Below are 17,448 nucleotides of genomic sequence, written 5' to 3' on the forward strand. Positions count from 1 at the left end.
TGATTAAATTCAAATCGTAACGTAAACTAAATTCACGATGTTTGCCTTTGTTTTGCTATTTGCCCTGCGCGGCAACACTGTCATACCTATATTGAAATTGCTAACTTCCTTTTGTACTTTTACTTATCGCTGCCTGGCCTTTATCCACTTCAAGCAGCTTCTATATTAGTTCGATTTGGTACTCGCTTGCAGAAGGCACGGTCGCTGATCGCCTGCCTATACCTTTCGGCTTATTTACTTTCGCGACTAAAAAGGCACAGACAAATCGGTCTGCTTGCCCAACATACTTTCGCTGTAAAAAAGGCACAGACAAATCGGTCTGCCTGCCTAATCAACCCTCGAACAAACATTTACTTGGTATATTAAGGCCTTGGTGCCATTAAAATAAATAAGTGCATATTTAAGGGAAATTTGTGCGGGTTTATTTTATTTGGGCACCACCATAGGTAATTGTTAATAAAAAAGCTCATTGACCCAACAACCATCTTAATCGATCTGTTAGAAAACAATAAGTCTTTTAGTTTTAAAGCTATCTTAATTAAATTTTACCAAAATATAAGTTGGGGCGGGCCAGATCGGACGACTACATCGGGAGACATTGAAAAAAATCCTAGAAAAAAATTATTACGCTTTGTTTTTTTTCTCAAATTTGTATATTTTTCTTGACCGCGAGTTTCCTTAAACTAATTATGTCAAAATTAAGACTTTTATATTATATAAACGTACTTTTCGTTTATTAAACAAACAAATATATTTAAGGTAGGCATAATTAATTAAAAGGGTTTTTTGATGTTTCACAAAACGGTTAATACAATAACTTGGCACAGAACACTCCTACATCACAACTGTATGAGTGGCTGTCCTTGGCGCTCGCGATAGGCAGACACATCTGGCATCAGTTCCTGCCTAAAACGCTCGTGGTTGCGGGTGAAATCTTCTAGCGCCTTGACCTTTCGTCGTTGTCGCTCGGCGTTGGTTTTGTGGTGGATGTTGCTAGCCGCACCCGGATCTCGTGCATCAGGATAAAAAACGCTGGTGGCGACAGAAGTCCCTGGTGTGGGGCGGCGATGTGCTTTAGGCGTTCCACTCGGACTTCCGTTACCGTTAGCATCTAAAATTGAAAAGGGTTTGTAGTCTGTTTTTGGAAATAAGCAACATATTTTGCTCAGAGTGTCGCGAAAAGTCATTTTTTTCACAGCAGCTGGCTAAGCTTAATAAGCTGCGATCAGTCAATGAACAGTTGATCTGGGCTTGGATTGATCTTGGACAACGCAGCCCTTATCTTAGGCTCTGACAAACGGTTCACCCATATCGCCCACCCAATTAAAAACAGCTGGCGGTGACGCTTATAACATTCTTACCCATAAGCTTTTCCTGTTGTAGGCGCGCATTGCTGGAGCCAAAATACCCATTGATAAAAGGCATTGGCGACATTACCACCCCGCCCCTCAGCGAACTGTCCGGTGGAGGAGGGGCTGGTCTGTTGAAAGGATTTGTCCGCCTAGGCGGAGGCCTGGGCTTAGGTCCTTCCGAGGAAATTTGCGGTCCGTCAGCATTACTAAGCATTTCTGCATATAAAAAATACACCATATTAGGGTACGTAAATCTTAATGTCAGACAGGGCTAGCTCACTGTTTCTTGAGTCCTCAATCTCCTGCAGTTGCCGCTGTAGCTCGGTTAGGATGATTCTCTTGTACTCGTAGCCTGCGCAGGTAAGCGCCTTCATCCAGCTTTCCATGCTCTCCTGGTTGTCGGCGGAAAGGACATAGGTGCGGTTGCCGTTGAAGGCGATCTCGAAGCAGAAGTTGTCCACCTCGTTGGACAATTCGATGGTGCAACCCTCTACAATGATTAGACCGAGTGGCTCCTTGTCCACCCTCGATTCAAAGTAGAAAAGCAAGTTGCCCTTTAGCACAAAATATCGTCGTTGGAAGGCCTTGTTGACTTCGCCGCGTTTATTTAGGAAACCTGCAAGGTGTATTTATAATTTACTGATTAAATTTTTGATTAAAATGGGAAAAATGGGTTTCTTCGTATACCTTCAATGTCAAAGGGCGGCGTTCTCGCAAAGACGTATAGGTTTTTTTCGTTGATTTTCATGACCAGAGCGATCTTAGGCGCATTCAGTGAAATTAAACGCTTCGTTTGCTTATTTCGTTTATTTTTTAAGCAAGTAAGAATGTAAGCGAGAAACAATGACGCTTCCCAAACAGCTGATTTCCAGTGTTGCCACACCGGCCGTTTGATTATCAGTTGCTGGCAGTAAAACTACGATTCTCCCGTACTGTGACTCGCAAATTAAAGTCTGGTCAAATGTCGTACTTACTTACGGAAATAGCCCTGGAGATGCTGGGCTACAAGTTCTACGACACTAATGGCATATTTCACCTTACAAATTTCCAAAATAACACGACGCTCAGCGAGTCGCATCCCGACGAGCCCTCGCTGACCGAATTTATCGAGCAGGCCGAATCCGCGGATGGTTTTCCTCCTGGTCAAACTTCTCAGAAGGATGCGGATCCGGTCGCCGGCCCCAGCAACGCTCTTACCCTTGATTCACACAATCCGCGACGCACTCCGGCCAAAGCACTGGCCAAAATCCTAGACTATGAGAGCGACAAGATTGTAAACCAAATAAGTGCCCGTCTGCAGCGGTCGGTGGTGCGACGAGCAGCAGGGCACAGTGAGGAGCTGTTAGGCGAGGTCGTAGACGAGGAGAGACGACTTATCAAGGAAGATGCCGCCGAAATGAGAAAGTTTCGCGAGTTCCTGCAATCGCGCCTGCAGCGACTGGACAAGCGGCCCTATGAAAAGTACGTACGGACCTTTGGCGCGGAGTAGAACCTATCTCGGTACAACACAATAATTTGAAACAAGTATAATTAAGAATTGGCCGTTAAGTTGTTTATAAACATGAATAAAATGGTTATCGACAGTTTGACCACGCCTGTCTTCTTTAGAAGCCGAAAAGTGTTTTGGGGGGAGTTTTAGTAAAATTAGTCTTCTATATTTTTGGTGGACTGTTCAAAGAGATGATGCATTAATAATTCAATTTCGCCTGCTTATAAGTCGTAATTCTGTAGCAAATATAAAAAGATTCTAAACTCAGTATTTTTAAAACATTCTGGTGACTAATAGGCAATTTTCAGGGCCATCAAAGTATCCAAAAGTTGTAAAAATAAAGTTAATCAAGCTCAATACTGGAAAAACAAACACGGTTTGTTTCTTTCGAGGTATTTTTTTTTTCTCGAATTAAAGAATTCATTTAATAATAGTTACTTTCCTAAAGTTTCATATGAGTGGATAAACAATACTTGTGTAAGAACCATTTAAAATACTATTAAATATACTAAATAGTAGTTATCAATATGGTATATTTAGTTCAATTTTTCTTCTCTTCCACGGTCACACTGAACACGAGTAAAGGTCAGCTCTCGTAACTTGTGTCCAAAATATAAAATTATTCCGATTTTTCTGTCAAAATTTAAGCCGTGAACCGTTCCTAACGCTTTTTCCCGTTTCGTCTGCCCCTGCAGGCTCAGCTCAGCCCACAGCTCAGTTGTCAGTTCAGGATACACACCTTCCTTCCGACGGTGACGACAACGGCGCTTGCATAATGAAAATCTGGACGTCAGAGCACATTTTTAACCATCCTTGGGAGACGGTCACGCAGGCGGCGTGGCGCAAGTATCCTAACCCGATGACGCCCTCCATCATTGGCACGGACGTAGTCGAGCGCCGAGTGGTGGACGGCGTGCTGCACACGCACAGGCTGGTGCAGTCCAAGTGGTACTTTCCCAAGTGGACACACGCGCTGATAGGCACGGCAAAGACGTGCTTCGCTAGCGAGCGCTCCACGGTGGACCCGGAGCGCAAGCAGATGGTGTTAAAGACAAACAACCTCACATTCTGCCGCAACATCAGCGTCGATGAAGTGCTCTACTACGAGCCGCATCCGGCGGACGCCAGCAAGACGCTGCTCAAACAAGAAGCCACCGTCACGGTGTTTGGCGTCCCGCTGTCTCATTACATGGAGGACCTACTCACCTCGACTATCAGCACAAACGCAAGCAAGGGTCGCCAGGGTCTGGAGTGGGTGATCGGGCTGATCAATACAGAGGTCAAGGGAATCGCTCGCGGCACGGACGAGCTGATACACGAGGTCACGGAAAGCGCCCGCAAAAGCATGGACGAGATTAGCGTGCAGGCCGCCAAGGCGGCGAAGGCAATGCACATTACGTAGATGCATATGCAGCGGCGGCAAGGCGACAGTGGAAGGTCGCGAGCGGGCTGATTAGTAATGAATTATTTAAGTTGGCGCTAGGTCGCCGTTTTAGTACAACAATAAACCGATGGCAAGATAGATAACCAACAACGCTTGGCTCAACAATTAGTTGTTTTCTCAAGCCTTAAATATATTTATTACCAAAAATCTTTTGAATGACTCGGTTATCAACCAAGTCTGTCGGCTGTTGGCCGATATAAATGGCCCTTAGACCTGGCCAAATTTATAGCGACAAATCAATATTGATAAGGTACATGGGCAATGTACGTTTTGCATACCGCCACAGAAACAGAAAAGCAATTATATTTGCCTACAAGTTTTAAACTAAATTTTGTTATTTTATTTGATCGCTTTACCGCCAAATTGTACTGTTTAATGAATTTCAAGTCCTTGTGTATATAAATAAAACTGAAAAAACCTTATTCTATAGGTGTTCTTATTTTATATACATATATACTTATTGTAAAAAAATATTTGAAAATTCAAAATATCAACACGGTACAGCTAATTTTTGTCCGACTTAAGAAAATAAAACCTTTTTAGACCTTAGTTCTTAAAAGCTATGTTCTCACAAAAACTTCTTTATTTTTTATTATATTTTTTATGTATAAATATGTACGTTTTAACGTCGATCGGGTAAATTTAAATAAACGGTGCCCGCTGTTGCCCAACACTGGCGAGGTCGGCATAGAGTGGTGAAAATAAAGCGTAGCATAGGAGGCAATCAAAGCTGAAGCCTCAAAACGATCGTAGTTCTCAGCTTCAACGCACGTGTGCTCTCTTTAGTTAGTTAGTTGTTTTCCTAAATGCTGCTTTATTAAATCAATCAAGCCCCTGTTTGTGACGGAAAATATGTTTACACTAACTTATCAGCAGATTCTCAGCTAGCAAAAAACAATAACAAGTTGTGACGGCCGTGCAGCGATTGCTGCATGTGATTCGGTTCATCGATGTAACCTGATCGGCGGCTGTGGTCTAGGTGGATTCAGTTGATAACCCTCAGCGTGGGCTCAGCCTACTGGTTGTCAACGGCTTCCCGAGCTCATTTTCGATTCGACGAGCAAGAAGTTCGCACTTCTCTGAATCCGCATTTCGTTTTTTTGCAGCCAATCGACATGGTAATAATCCGCTGCTACGATGCTCAGGCGCACTCTGTGGCCGAAGAGTTGAAGGTCTTGCGACGACTGCAGGAGGAGGATTCCGGCGTGGTATCTGTGCGGATGGAGCGCTGTTATCATCTCGAGTACAACGGGCAGGCAGAGCACTCGCTGTCCCTGGAAGAGTTACTGGTTTGGCTCGTAAAGCAACCCTTGAGGAGTGGCCAAAGCCTGGCCAAGCAGTCCGTTCTTCAGCCGGAAAGCCAATTGCAGTTGCTTCTTGAGATTGGACCGCGCTTCAACTTTTCAACGCCATACTCTACGAACTGCGTAAACATCTTCCACAACCTTGGATACTCCGAGGTCCAGCGTGTCGAAGTCTCCACTCGGTACCTGCTAACCTTTAAGGAGGGCTCCGAGGAGCGTAAGTCGTCCACGTTTGTTCCTCTGCTGGGCGACCGCATGACGCAGTGCCTTTATACCAAAGAGAACATTCCCAAGGACAGCTTTGATGAGCAGCTTCCAGAGCGTCAGACCAAATGGCATTTCATTCCCGTTTTGGAGGAAGGTCGTAAAGCTTTAGAGCAAATCAATCAAGAGCTGGGCCTAGCCTTCAACGACTTTGATCTGGACTACTACCACGATTTGTTCTGCAAGGAATTGGTCCGAAATCCCACCACAGTAGAGCTGTTCGACTGTGCTCAAAGCAATAGCGAACACTCGCGTCACTGGTTCTTCCGCGGGCGGATAGTGATCGATGGAGTGGAGCAGCCCAAGTCTTTGATCCGAATGATAATGGACACGCAGGCTCATACAAACCCCAACAACACCATTAAGTTCAGTGATAATAGCAGCGCAATTGTGGGATTCGAGCACCAGGTTATAGTACCATCTTCCGTAGTGGATCCTGGGCCTGTGTGTCTAAAGACCGTGCAGTCTGACCTGATTTTTACGGCGGAGACTCACAATATGCCCACCGCTGTAGCGCCGTTCAGCGGAGCCACAACCGGAACGGGAGGACGTCTGCGTGATGTTCAGGGTGTCGGCAGAGGTGGCGTTCCAATCGCAGGCACCGCTGGTTATTGTGTAGGAGCTCTTAACATTCCAGGTAAGAAAAGCATAAATAACACCACTAGCATTGCTTATTTCTTTTGTGATTATTCGATTTTTTTTGCCATAATCTGGAAAATACCTTGCTTTATACAATTTAAGGATATCGGTTATTTCTTACCGTTGCTCGCAGAGTAGATCGTTGACTTTATTTGTTAAAAATTATGAAACAATTAGAACGAAACTACTGCGATCTCATAAAATATATACACCCTTGATCAGGGTCACCAGTCGAGTCCATCTATGTCTGCCTGACTGTAAAATTCAAACTGAGATATAAGTTTTTATAAAAATGCTTTGCAAACTTCTGGCTATAATTATAATACCCTTTCTAGGGTATACAAATCGTGGGAATATTGATATAAATTCTGTTTTAACTCATCTTGTAAGAGTATACTATACAGTACACTTAAAACCTTTACCTGCAAGCAGGCCCGTATCCAGAAATTTGTTTCGGGGGGGCTCAAGGACAAAAATCAATAAAAAATGTGGACTTATTCGAATAAATTCAGAAAAAGGCAAATCACACATCAATCTTTAATCAGTACGTGACGTTTGATCTTTTATTATTCCTGTTAGGTTAGGTTTCTTCTACTAAAGACTTTTTAATGAAAAATCTTAAATTAAATTTTTGAATTCAAAGATTTCGGGGGGGGTCGGGCCCCCGGGCACCCTCCCTGGATACGTGCCTGCCTGCAAGGATATACATATAATCATCATTTTCTTTATTATTACTTTCTAACCACCTTATCTACAGAACCAAGTGATTTTCTTAACGTATTGTAAAACACTTTTTAGTTGGCGATTTTCTTGTTATGTAGTTGATACCTATTCACGTTCTTCCGGAGCGTCGTCAGTACGTTTATTTATGAAATTTAAAAGATTCTCTTAAATCCGCCTAGGTTACAAACAACCATACGAGTCTGCGGATTTTAAATATCCAGTGACGTTTGCGCCTCCACTTCAGGTTCTAATAGAAGCGAGCAATGGCGCCTCGGACTACGGAAACAAGTTTGGAGAACCATTAATCTCCGGTTTCGCCCTTTCTTATGGCCTAAACAGTGCGGCTGACGCCAGCCAGCGGGATGAGTATGTCAAGCCGATTATGTTCAGCGGCGGTCTTGGTACCATGCCCGCATTGATGCGGGAGAAGCTACCGCCAGCTCGTGGTCAGTTGCTGGCCAAAATTGGAGGACCAGTGTACAGGATAGGGGTTGGTGGCGGCGCTGCAAGCTCCGTAGAGATACAGGGATCCGGAGACGCTGAACTAGACTTCAACGCCGTTCAGCGGGGAGACGCTGAAATGGAGAACAAATTAAATCGCGTTGTGCGCGCTTGCCTAGAATTGGGCGAGCAAAATCCTATCCTCGCTATTCACGATCAGGGCGCTGGTGGAAATGGTAACGTGCTCAAAGAACTTGTCGAGCCAGGCTTTGCTGGGGCTGTTATATTTTCCAAAGAGTTTAACCTAGGCGATCCAACAATCACGGCCTTGGAGTTGTGGGGCGCCGAGTACCAGGAGAACAACGCCATTCTCTGTAAGGCGGAACACCGGGATCTGCTGGAAAAGATCTGTCGGCGTGAACGATGTCCTATTAGCTTTGTGGGAGTGGTGACCGGTGACGGTCGAGTGACGCTGTTAGAGGAGGCTGCTCCGAAAGATTTAAAACAGGCTTTGAACGAGTTTAATCGCAGCAAGCCTTCACCGTTCGACTTGGAGCTTAAGCACGTCTTGGGCGACATGCCAAAGAGAACGTTCCAACTAAGCCGCGAGCATACGCCTCTAAAGGAGCTTTGTCTGCCGAAAGACTTGCTCGTTAATGAAGCTCTGGAAAGAGTTCTAAGTTTGGTTGCAGTAGGCAGCAAACGCTTCCTGACAAACAAGGTAGATCGCTGTGTTGGAGGGTTGATCGCGCAGCAACAATGCGTAGGTCCCCTTCAAGCTCCTCTATCAGATTACGCCCTAACCACCGTCTCCCATTTCACGAACGCTGGAATCGCCACCTCAATTGGTACGCAGCCTCTTAAAGGTTTGCTTGATCCGGCCGCAATGGCTAGAATGTGTGTGGCTGAAGCGCTTACCAACCTCGTCTTTGTAAAGATAAGCGAACTGAAGGACGTTAAATGTTCGGGCAACTGGATGTGGGCGGCAAAACTACCCGGGGAGGGAGCCAAGATGTTTGATGCCTGCAAGGAACTATGTCAGATACTTGAGGAGCTCCATATTGCCATCGACGGGGGAAAAGACTCTCTCTCTATGGCTGCCAAGGTGGGAGGCGAGACAATTAAGTCCCCGGGAACCCTTGTCATCTCCACTTACGCTCCCTGTCCAGATGTGCGGCTTAGAGTTACACCCGACTTAAAGGGTCCCGGCTCGGGCTTAAAGACCGTTTTGCTTTGGATAAATTTAGAAAACAGCCTTCGCCTCGGTGGATCAGCTTTAGCTCAGGTCTACGCCCAGCAGGGCATAGAGGTGCCAAGCTTGACCAGAAGTGACCTGCTAAGCAAGGCATTTGCAGTTACCCAGTCGATGTTGGGAGAAGGTCTTCTTAGGGCAGGGCACGATGTCAGCGACGGTGGCTTGCTCGTTTGCCTTGTTGAGATGGCCATTGGCGGGTTGAGTGGCCTCAGGCTTGACCTCTCCGAACCATTGGCCACGCTAAAGAACTACGATGCGGCTTCCGCGAAAATTAATCGTCCCGAGCTGGCTCTTCTCTTTGCGGAGGAGTGCGGATGGGTAGTGGAAATATTGGAGACTGATTTGGAGCGAGTTCGATCTATTTACGGTGATGCCGGAGTACCAAACTTCTATTTGGGCATGACCGACGGTTTTGGACTTGATTCCAGAGTGGTCGTCAAACAGGGAGTGTCAGTGCTGCTGGATCAGCCCCTCCGCCTGTTGTACCAACAGTGGGAACGCACCAGTTACGAGCTAGAAAAGCTTCAGGCCAACCCAGAGTGCGTCAAAGCAGAATACGATAGCCTTGAATACCGCAGAGCTCCGCAGTACCGGGGTCCTTGCAATCTGCAGTCCGAGCTTATTCTGAAGCGGTCCAATGTCCCAGTTCGGGTAGCCGTGCTCCGGGAGGAGGGCGTCAACAGTGAACGTGAGATGATGGCTTGTCTGCTTAAGGCAAACTTTGAGGTGCACGATGTGACCATGTCGGATCTTTTACAAGGTAAGCCCAAAAATATATCCGATTTATAATATTAATAATTATTTATAAATTTAGGAACCACGAGGATATCGGAGTACCGGGGTCTTATATTTCCCGGCGGATTCAGCTACGCGGACACTTTAGGATCAGCTAAGGGTTGGGCAGCCAACATTCTCCATAACCCCCGCCTGCTTCCTCAGTTTGAAGCCTTCAAGCGCCGGCAAGATGTGTTCTCCTTGGGCATTTGCAATGGATGCCAATTAATGACTCTTATTGGATTTGTCGGAAGGCCGGGCTGCGAAGTAGGCGTAGAACCCGATGTAGCTCTTGTCCATAACCTATCGCAACGATTTGAGTGCCGTTGGTCCACCGTGCGAATTCCAGTCAATCGTTCTATCATGCTTGCAAGCATGCAGAATCTGGTGTTAGGCTGTTGGGTGGCTCACGGGGAAGGTCGCTTTGAATTCCGGGATGCAAAACTCTTAAAACAACTACACTCGGACGAGCTGGTGACAATGCAATATGTTGATGATGCAGGCGAGCCCACGGAACTCTATCCTCTTAATCCAAACGGAAGTCCTCAAGGGGTTGCCGGCGTTTGTTCGACGGATGGACGCCATTTGGCCTTAATGCCACATCCTGAGCGTTGCTACGCTATGTACCAGTGGCCCTATGTGCCACCTTCATTCGAAGTTTCTCCTACAGAGGCTGAGAGCCCTTGGCAAATAATGTTTAACAATGCGTACAGATGGTGTGTAACGTCGGACCAATAAGGAAAATATATATATATATGTACAATCACATAATATATATATATATATATATTATATATGTACATACACATAATATATATATGTACATTCTATTATAAAATACACAAATCTTTTTAAAAAACAAAATATATACACGTAATGCTGATTGCAACATATTCCAGGCTGTAGTCTCAACTAATGGGATATTTGCAACAAACACTTGAGGTAGTTGACCTTGGCTGCGGGCGAGTTCATATATTTTGAGTTCCAATCATGTTCGTTGATTTGCATCACTTTGTAGCCCATCATTTCAAGGTGTCTCATCTTTAAAGATTCGGGGCCACGCAAGGCGGTCAGATCGTTTTCGCAAAATGAGTCGAGTTTTAGCAGCAGTATTGCCACCCTGGAAATGAAAATTGTACATAAAGTTAATTAATTGCATAAATTACATGAATTGCATATACCGACTTTGTTATTCGATCCAACATTGTAGACTCGACAGGAGGTGCTGGAATGGGCTTCTTATCCCGATCGAAATGAATCACAAAGTCTATTTGATAGCCGTAAGGAGTTGTGTGGTTGCAACGGAAATAATTCTCATTCTGAAGAAGTTTTTGTAGAAGTTGCTTAGCCTCTGTCATCGATCCACTGGGCGGCACAGTCTCTAAATAACATGTAATTAAGAATCTTAAAAACAAAATGAAAAAGCATCTTTATTTACTTTTGCTTATCTGAGACTCGATATAGTTCTGCTGAAACCAGGGCACATTCGCCTCGGGAAAATCTAAGCAAACCGATCGATTCAGCTGCATAACTAGGTTTAGGACACGATCCGGATAGGTCGCTTTTGAGTAACAGACTTGTATTTCATCCTCAATGCGCTGTATAAACTTCACGCAAAATACTTGGTTGATAAGTTGCTCAGGTATTGATTTGTAGAAGCACAACGCTAGGCATGCCTGTATTATTGACAATCCACTCATCTGATCAAAGTCTCTTAAGAATATATTAATAATTGAAAAATCTTTATGAATTTCATTTATGCCCACCTTAGTAATACTTCAGCAGCATGATTTAAAGCCTCGATCGAGGCAGGCGTATAACCTAAATTGTAAGAGCAGGTTAACACTTTCTCCACTGTATCGCCGGTAATGTGCTCATGCTGTTCGGAAATATAGCCGAACATCGACTCTAGAAGTTCGGGTACAAAAAAATGGGAAGCGTTGAAATTGTATGCCATGTCCCGAACCACTCGGGAGCTGAGATCGTTGCAGTGAAGACTTTTATACTGCGACAGAGCTTGGTTGTAAACCACCGTGTTTTTTAAAGCTGTGTGAAAGAAATGTTAAAAGAAGAAAGAACCTTATAGTCCAGAGTCTCGACTTTTAGATTTTCGGAAACTTAATGTTATGGAAATTCGAAAACTTTGTTTTTTTTTTGAACTACCCTTGAAGCGAGAAAAAGATTCACAAAAATCGAGCAACTTTAAAATATAGCCGCTATAGGAAAGATCGAAAAGTCTATATAAGATTAACGGAAATTAAAGGAAAAAATTATAACATCGCTGTTTTTCATCAGAAAAGCATAATAATATAGAATATTAATGACTCGAATTTCAAATTAAATTTTATAAAAATCGGAAGATTATACCATATATCTGCCATATGAACAACCGTCGAAAATATAGAAACTTAATAGAAATATAATACCTTAATGTATTTTGTTCGACATATTTGATGACTGCAAGGGTATGTTAGCTTCGGCTTGTCGAAGCTAGCTTCCTTTCTTGTTCTTGTTTACTTACCTTTGCGATGACTAAGTGTTCTAACAATCATGCTTAGTTCACTGGCATTTAGCGGGTCTTTTTCAGCGCTGGATAAATGCCTTTCTGCACAGCCAATGAGAATGCTGTCCATGGTGGACAGCTGCATGCCAATAAGTGAGGGAAGGTGCTGGCGAAACCTAAGTTCGCAGGCTATCTGCATGCCCCGACTGAGAAGAAAGCAATCTTGGATGGCAAGCTGGGGAGCCATGGCGAGCATCTTGGTCAGCAGAATGTTTGGAAACTTTTTCCAGGCTAATGGAGTCTGGCCATAGGCCAAAACAAAAGCTGCCAGCCGTGCGAATTTCGTCGGCAGCCTGCCCGCAATGTCCTCTTCAACGGCATTCATACACATGCGACTTAACTTTCGTTCCAGATCGAAGTGTCGATACGTTCCCCCCAAATTATTATTGAAGTTCATGTAGCGTTGACAGTGCCTTAGAAACCGCAGGTGAGTCTGCTCCTCCGGGCAGGACTCCAGCTCTCGTACAACCCCCGACCAGTATGTGTTACAGAATCCCAGGTCGGAGATTTTTAACGCACGCAGAACACTGAAGAAGTGTCCGCTTGCATTGGGGAGCAGCCAGCCGTCCTTGGAGTAAAGCAGTTCACGAAAGAGTTGGAGATATTTATCTCTTTGTGTGGGAACGGCGAAGGGAACCGCACAAGATAGAGCGTCGCCAGTGCTTTCAGACTGTAGCAGTTTTTCCGTGGCTTCCTTAAGCGGCTCCTTTAAAGCGGCGGGCTCCTGATGGTGTAAAAATGCACGACACAGGCTCTTTAAGTCTCCGGGTTCCATCTGAATAATGCAAGGCCGCAAAGCTAACATGACTTTCCGAATCAATTGGGTGTTATGTTGTGACCACAATGGAATATTTAGCATGTGAAGCACCTTTAGAAGAGCCTTAGGTGTTGCGCTGCTAAGGACGCCGTCTTGAAGTAGTTTAATTACACGCTGCTTAAAGTTTGTAAGCAGCTCCTCACCAATAAAAAAATGTAGCTGAAATAGACACGTGGACAGCAGCCGCACCTGCTCCTCAGTGTGGCACTGGCTAATGTGATTCTCCAAGTGCGGCACAAAGTTCCTGCACACAAGTGGGGTAAAGAAGTCGCGTTCCAAGTTTATTCCAACCGAGAGGCGTGACAAAGCAGTCAGAGGAGTAACGACGGCTCCATGCAATTGGTTATCTATCTGTTGAAGGGCTCTTACTAGAACGGCCTCCACGACTGGCTCGGAATTCGGTATGTGCATTTTACGCAGATAAAGATAGCACCGACTGAGATCGTTGACCCCCAGTTGGTCTATTTGCGGGCCCAGCATAGGTAGCACTTCTCTGAGCAGGCATTTGGTAATCGCATCTTTTCCTGGCTGTTCTATACCTTGATAATGATTCCACAAAAGGGAGATTACATCCGCCACATTGCAGCTATGCAGGCCTTCACTGTTTCCTAACACTCCCAAAAGAATGTTAAGCGACTCTGCCTCCTCCAACCTACTTAGGTAAGGATCCTTTTCCGGCGTTCCAGCGAAGCTGTCCTGGAGATCTCCGTTTATCACGTGGGAACGACAACTAAGCTGGTGTCCCGTCGTCCGCAGAGAAGTCACTGCCTGTATAGGTGGCTTTGCGCCAATATTGATGTGCCTTCTTAGAAGCTGAAACTGACGCACTTGCAATAGGTATTGGAGGTACTTCCATTGCGCTCGATGTAGACAGTTAATGTACATTGTTATTTGGTCCTTTTATTGAAAAAAGTTAAATAATATCACAATTGTTCCGTAAAAACATGTGAGATGTGCGGCAAACAGCTGGTCTCAGTGTGACCAGGTGGTGAAATTTAAATTTGATTATAAATTGGAACCAACCAGTTTTACCGAAATAATAATTTAAAAAAAGGAAAAGTGTTAAAATTTCTTCAAAATTACACACGGCCGGGACTGGATAATATATCATGTATAATATCTTCCATAACTCTATTGCATTGACATCTGTTCCTAGGAGCTAACTATTTACTATATCTGTTAATATTCGTTTTGAAGAAAAAAGTCACAAAGCGAACTGTAAAACTCTCACAAACGCGTTTGTTATCTGACAAAATAGGGTCATACTAAGCGGAAGGCGTAAAATCAGATGTTTTTCCCTAACAACAATGGGATCCAACGATTCTGATTCGCACAACCAAGTGATTGTGCTCCAGGCTGGTTACTCCTGCCGAGATGAAGAAGACGAAACCGCAATGAGGGCCAACTGCTCCTGTACGTTGGTCCGCTGCAGGGATGGCACCAATATCTTAGTAGACACCATGACGGCTTGGGACGGCGAGCACCTCCGTTCTTTGCTGGCCAAACACGGTGTAGGTGTTGATGAGGTGCACGTAGTAGTGTGCTCCCACGGACACTCTGATCACATTGGATGCAACTACCTGTTTCAGGAGGCACGGATGCACTTGGTCGGTGCGTGTGTGTCCCATCGTGACCTTTACATGGGTCACTTTGGAGGTGGGCAAAATGACGAGGAGCTAGCGCTGGACTCAAACGCCGAGGTGGTTGTAAGAAGGTCGCCAGGACATACCCTCAGCTGTGTTTCCGTAATTGTGAACAACACACAGTTGGGGGGGGCGGGTTGGTATCACCGGAGATTTATTCGAGCGTCTGGAAGACATTGAAGATGATAGCATTTGGAGGGATGCTGGAAGCGAAAATGAGGAGCTTCAACGTCAGGAGCGCAGTAAAATGGCAGATATATGCAATTTCATAGTCCCAGGACATGGAACGATATTTTCCATAACTCCATCGATGCGGATTAAGTTAAGAAAAGATATGACTTCTAATTGCTAAAAGGGTTTAATCTTTATAAATAAATGTTTTCTTCCAAACGAGTAACTATCTTTAAAAATTAAAAAAAATAGCAAATTTTTCAAAGGTTTAAATAATAAAACGTTTAGTTTTGATTTGAATGTATTTAAATTTCGCGGCATAGAGGAACGTCATAACGGAAAATTTAGCAGATGGGTTAAAATTGGTATTATTTGGCGCCTGGGAGTTGGCAACACTATTGCATGAGTTTTGGTGAATTGCATTTAGCACCAAATAAAAAAACTGAGCGGTACAACTATTAACACGATATCCAAATATCTTTTCTGTTCATTCCGAAATGGATCTCCCCGCAAGCCAGGCCGACAAGCTGGCATCCAAGGCGGCAAGCAGTAACTCACTGGACAGCAGCTCCAAGTCAAGTTCCTTGGGCTCTAAGCATGGTGGCGGAGAGAACGGCGTTCTGCGGGACACGCCCTTTAGTTACTTGGCCGGCGAGGAGGACCAGGACCAAAAGAACGACGTTACCTACGTGTGTCCCTACCGCGGGCCAGTGTTCGGGGCACTGACCATCACCAACTACCGCCTGTACTTTCGGTCGCTCCCTCTACGGGATCAGGAGCCGCCCGTGGTTGTGGACGTGCCCCTGGGTGTGATAGCGCGTTTAGAAAAGATTGGTGGTGCCACGTCACGAGGCGAGAACTCATACGGCATAGAAATATTCTGCAAGGACATGCGCAACCTGCGCTTCGCCCACAAGCAGCAAAATCACTCGCGCAGGACAGTGTTTGAAAAGCTGCAGACGAATGCTTTTCCACTCTCGTACAGTGGACGCCTATTTGCTTTCGCCTATTCAGCGGCCAACTCAGTAAACGGAAGCGTTGGATGGGATGGATGGTCAGTGTATGAACCGCTGGCGGAGTTGCGGCGCCTTGGCGTTCCCAACGATATGTGGCGGGCCACCAAACTAAATGAGTCGTTTGCCATTTGCGACAGCTATCCGGCCGTGTGGGCTGTGCCCAAGGCGGCATCTGATGATTTCCTGAGGCGCGTTGCGCAGTTTCGCTCGCGTTGTCGCTTGCCAGTGCTGTCCTGGATGAATCCCCGGACCCAAGCGACTATTACTCGTTGTTCCCAGCCTCTGGTTGGCGTAAGTGGCAAACGAAATTCAGACGACGAGGCCTACTTAAGTTTTATTATGGAAGCAAACGCTCAATCAGATAAATTGACCATCATGGACGCGCGGCCCAGCGCCAATGCGATTGCCAACAAAGCCAAAGGCGGTGGCTACGAGTCAGAGGACGCTTACAAAAACGTAGAAATCAACTTCCTTGACATTCATAATATACATGTAATGCGGGAGAGCCTACGCAAGGTAAAGGAGGCTTGTTTTCCCACTACCGACGACTCAAAGTGGCAGACGGCTATCGACAACACACTATGGCTAAAGCACATTCGGTGCATCCTAGCTGGAGCAGTCAGAATCGTGGACAAGGTGGAGACCATGAGTACTTCCGTGGTAGTACACTGCTCCGACGGCTGGGATCGCACGGCCCAACTGACGGCGCTTTCTATGCTGCTCCTCGATCCCTACTATCGCACTTTGCGCGGTTTCGAGGTACTTATCGAGAAGGAGTGGCTCTCTTTCGGCCACAAGTTTCAGCAGCGCATCGGTCACGGTGACAACAAGCACTCTGACGCGGACAGATCCCCAGTATTTCTACAATTTATCGACAGTGTGTGGCAGGTCAGCCAGCAATTTAACAATGCCTTCGAGTTCAACGAGCACTTTCTAATAACAGTCGTGGATCACTTGTACTCGTGCCGATTCGGCACCTTCCTTTGTAACACGGAGGCCGAACGTGTGTCCGAAGGTAAATTTTTTTGCTTTTGGAATTAAAAAAAAATGAACCAGAAATATCTTGCAGATCTTAAACACAAAACAACATCTTTGTGGACGTATATTAACTCTTCCTTGGACCAATATTTGAATCCCCTGTTTCCCTCATTCACGCACGGGGCTGAGCTGGTACTGCGCCCCATCGCCAGCGTACGGTCTGTTCGCTTGTGGAAGGGCCTATATTGTCGATGGAATCCAGGTCTTAACGTCCCCAAGCATGGCTGTCAGCGAACTCGCGAGTTGCTCTCTAAGCAGGACCAGCTCTTTAAACTCGTCAATGAGTTGCGGCTCAAGTCCAACAACCGCAGCAATAGCATGCAAACAACCACTCGACTGGCCTCGCCTATGCACTAACCGGATTTTATACTTTTTTCCTTCACATTTACGCAAAAATATAGTAAATGTGACCTTAGGTCCGATTTCATATACAAAAAATAGAATAGATATGTATACAATCTTATTAGAAAATCATATATTTTGGTGTTTTGATTTTCACGTACGTCAAATAATTT

At 45.3% G+C, this 17,448-nt stretch overlaps 7 protein-coding genes across 11 annotated transcripts; 5 read left to right on the forward strand and 2 right to left on the reverse strand.

Moving 5' to 3' along the window:
* Positions 1 to 705: 705 nt before the first annotated feature.
* On the reverse strand, positions 706 to 2,150 carry LOC108098209 (sesquipedalian-1). The gene is made up of 4 exons (XM_017200954.1): positions 2,040 to 2,150; positions 1,633 to 1,968; positions 1,362 to 1,568; positions 706 to 1,111 (listed from the first exon to the last, which is right to left on the reverse strand). The coding sequence occupies exons 1-4, from the start codon at positions 2,098 to 2,100 to the stop codon at positions 840 to 842; spliced, it is 876 nt and encodes a 291-aa protein (XP_017056443.1). The 5' UTR covers positions 2,101 to 2,150; the 3' UTR covers positions 706 to 839.
* Positions 2,151 to 2,313: 163 nt separating this feature from the next.
* LOC108098218 lies at positions 2,314 to 2,941 on the forward strand. Its single transcript, XM_017201000.2, has one exon. It carries the CDS (start codon positions 2,314 to 2,316, stop codon positions 2,839 to 2,841), a length of 528 nt encoding a protein of 175 aa, XP_017056489.1. The 3' UTR covers positions 2,842 to 2,941.
* Positions 2,942 to 3,382: 441 nt separating this feature from the next.
* Positions 3,383 to 4,707, forward strand: LOC108098213 (protein slowmo). The gene is made up of 2 exons (XM_017200986.1): positions 3,383 to 3,426; positions 3,537 to 4,707. Exon 2 carries the CDS (start codon positions 3,617 to 3,619, stop codon positions 4,241 to 4,243), a length of 627 nt encoding a protein of 208 aa, XP_017056475.1. The 5' UTR covers positions 3,383 to 3,426; positions 3,537 to 3,616; the 3' UTR covers positions 4,244 to 4,707.
* Positions 4,708 to 4,961: 254 nt separating this feature from the next.
* Positions 4,962 to 10,578, forward strand: LOC108098164 (phosphoribosylformylglycinamidine synthase). Of its 4 annotated transcripts, none has more exons than XM_017200907.1 (4): positions 4,962 to 5,070; positions 5,392 to 6,490; positions 7,395 to 9,671; positions 9,726 to 10,578. In XM_017200907.1, exons 2-4 carry the CDS (start codon positions 5,401 to 5,403, stop codon positions 10,421 to 10,423), a joined length of 4,065 nt encoding a protein of 1,354 aa, XP_017056396.1. In that variant the 5' UTR covers positions 4,962 to 5,070; positions 5,392 to 5,400; the 3' UTR covers positions 10,424 to 10,578. The 4 variants fall into 4 exon arrangements, with proteins under 4 accessions (XP_017056396.1, XP_017056404.1, XP_017056389.1 ...); XM_017200915.1 differs by having other exon boundaries at positions 4,971 to 5,074; XM_017200922.2 differs by having other exon boundaries at positions 5,007 to 5,121.
* Positions 10,573 to 14,074, reverse strand: LOC108098194. 2 transcript variants are annotated; one of them, XM_017200934.2, is made up of 5 exons: positions 12,207 to 14,069; positions 11,452 to 11,731; positions 11,124 to 11,398; positions 10,871 to 11,066; positions 10,573 to 10,805 (listed from the first exon to the last, which is right to left on the reverse strand). In XM_017200934.2, exons 1-5 carry the CDS (start codon positions 13,948 to 13,950, stop codon positions 10,598 to 10,600), a joined length of 2,703 nt encoding a protein of 900 aa, XP_017056423.1. In that variant the 5' UTR covers positions 13,951 to 14,069; the 3' UTR covers positions 10,573 to 10,597. The 2 variants fall into 2 exon arrangements, with proteins under 2 accessions (XP_017056423.1, XP_017056431.1); XM_017200942.2 differs by lacking the exons at positions 10,573 to 10,805; positions 10,871 to 11,066 and having other exon boundaries at positions 11,299 to 11,385; positions 12,207 to 14,074.
* A 175-nt stretch (positions 14,075 to 14,249) lies between these two features.
* On the forward strand, positions 14,250 to 15,101 carry LOC108098210 (metallo-beta-lactamase domain-containing protein 1). Its single transcript, XM_017200970.2, is given in 2 exon segments — positions 14,250 to 14,834; positions 14,836 to 15,101. Coding segments are annotated over 2 exon segments (687 nt in total). The 5' UTR covers positions 14,250 to 14,372; the 3' UTR covers positions 15,061 to 15,101.
* A 164-nt stretch (positions 15,102 to 15,265) lies between these two features.
* On the forward strand, positions 15,266 to 17,409 carry LOC108098226 (myotubularin-related protein 2). Its single transcript, XM_017201011.1, has 2 exons — positions 15,266 to 16,910; positions 16,965 to 17,409. Exons 1-2 carry the CDS (start codon positions 15,377 to 15,379, stop codon positions 17,288 to 17,290), a joined length of 1,860 nt encoding a protein of 619 aa, XP_017056500.1. The 5' UTR covers positions 15,266 to 15,376; the 3' UTR covers positions 17,291 to 17,409.
* Positions 17,410 to 17,448: the final 39 nt, after the last annotated feature.

This window comes from Drosophila ficusphila, unplaced genomic scaffold (assembly GCF_018152265.1).
Source record: "Drosophila ficusphila isolate 14025-0441.05 unplaced genomic scaffold, ASM1815226v1 contig_636, whole genome shotgun sequence".
Taxonomy (NCBI): domain Eukaryota; kingdom Metazoa; phylum Arthropoda; class Insecta; order Diptera; family Drosophilidae; genus Drosophila; species Drosophila ficusphila.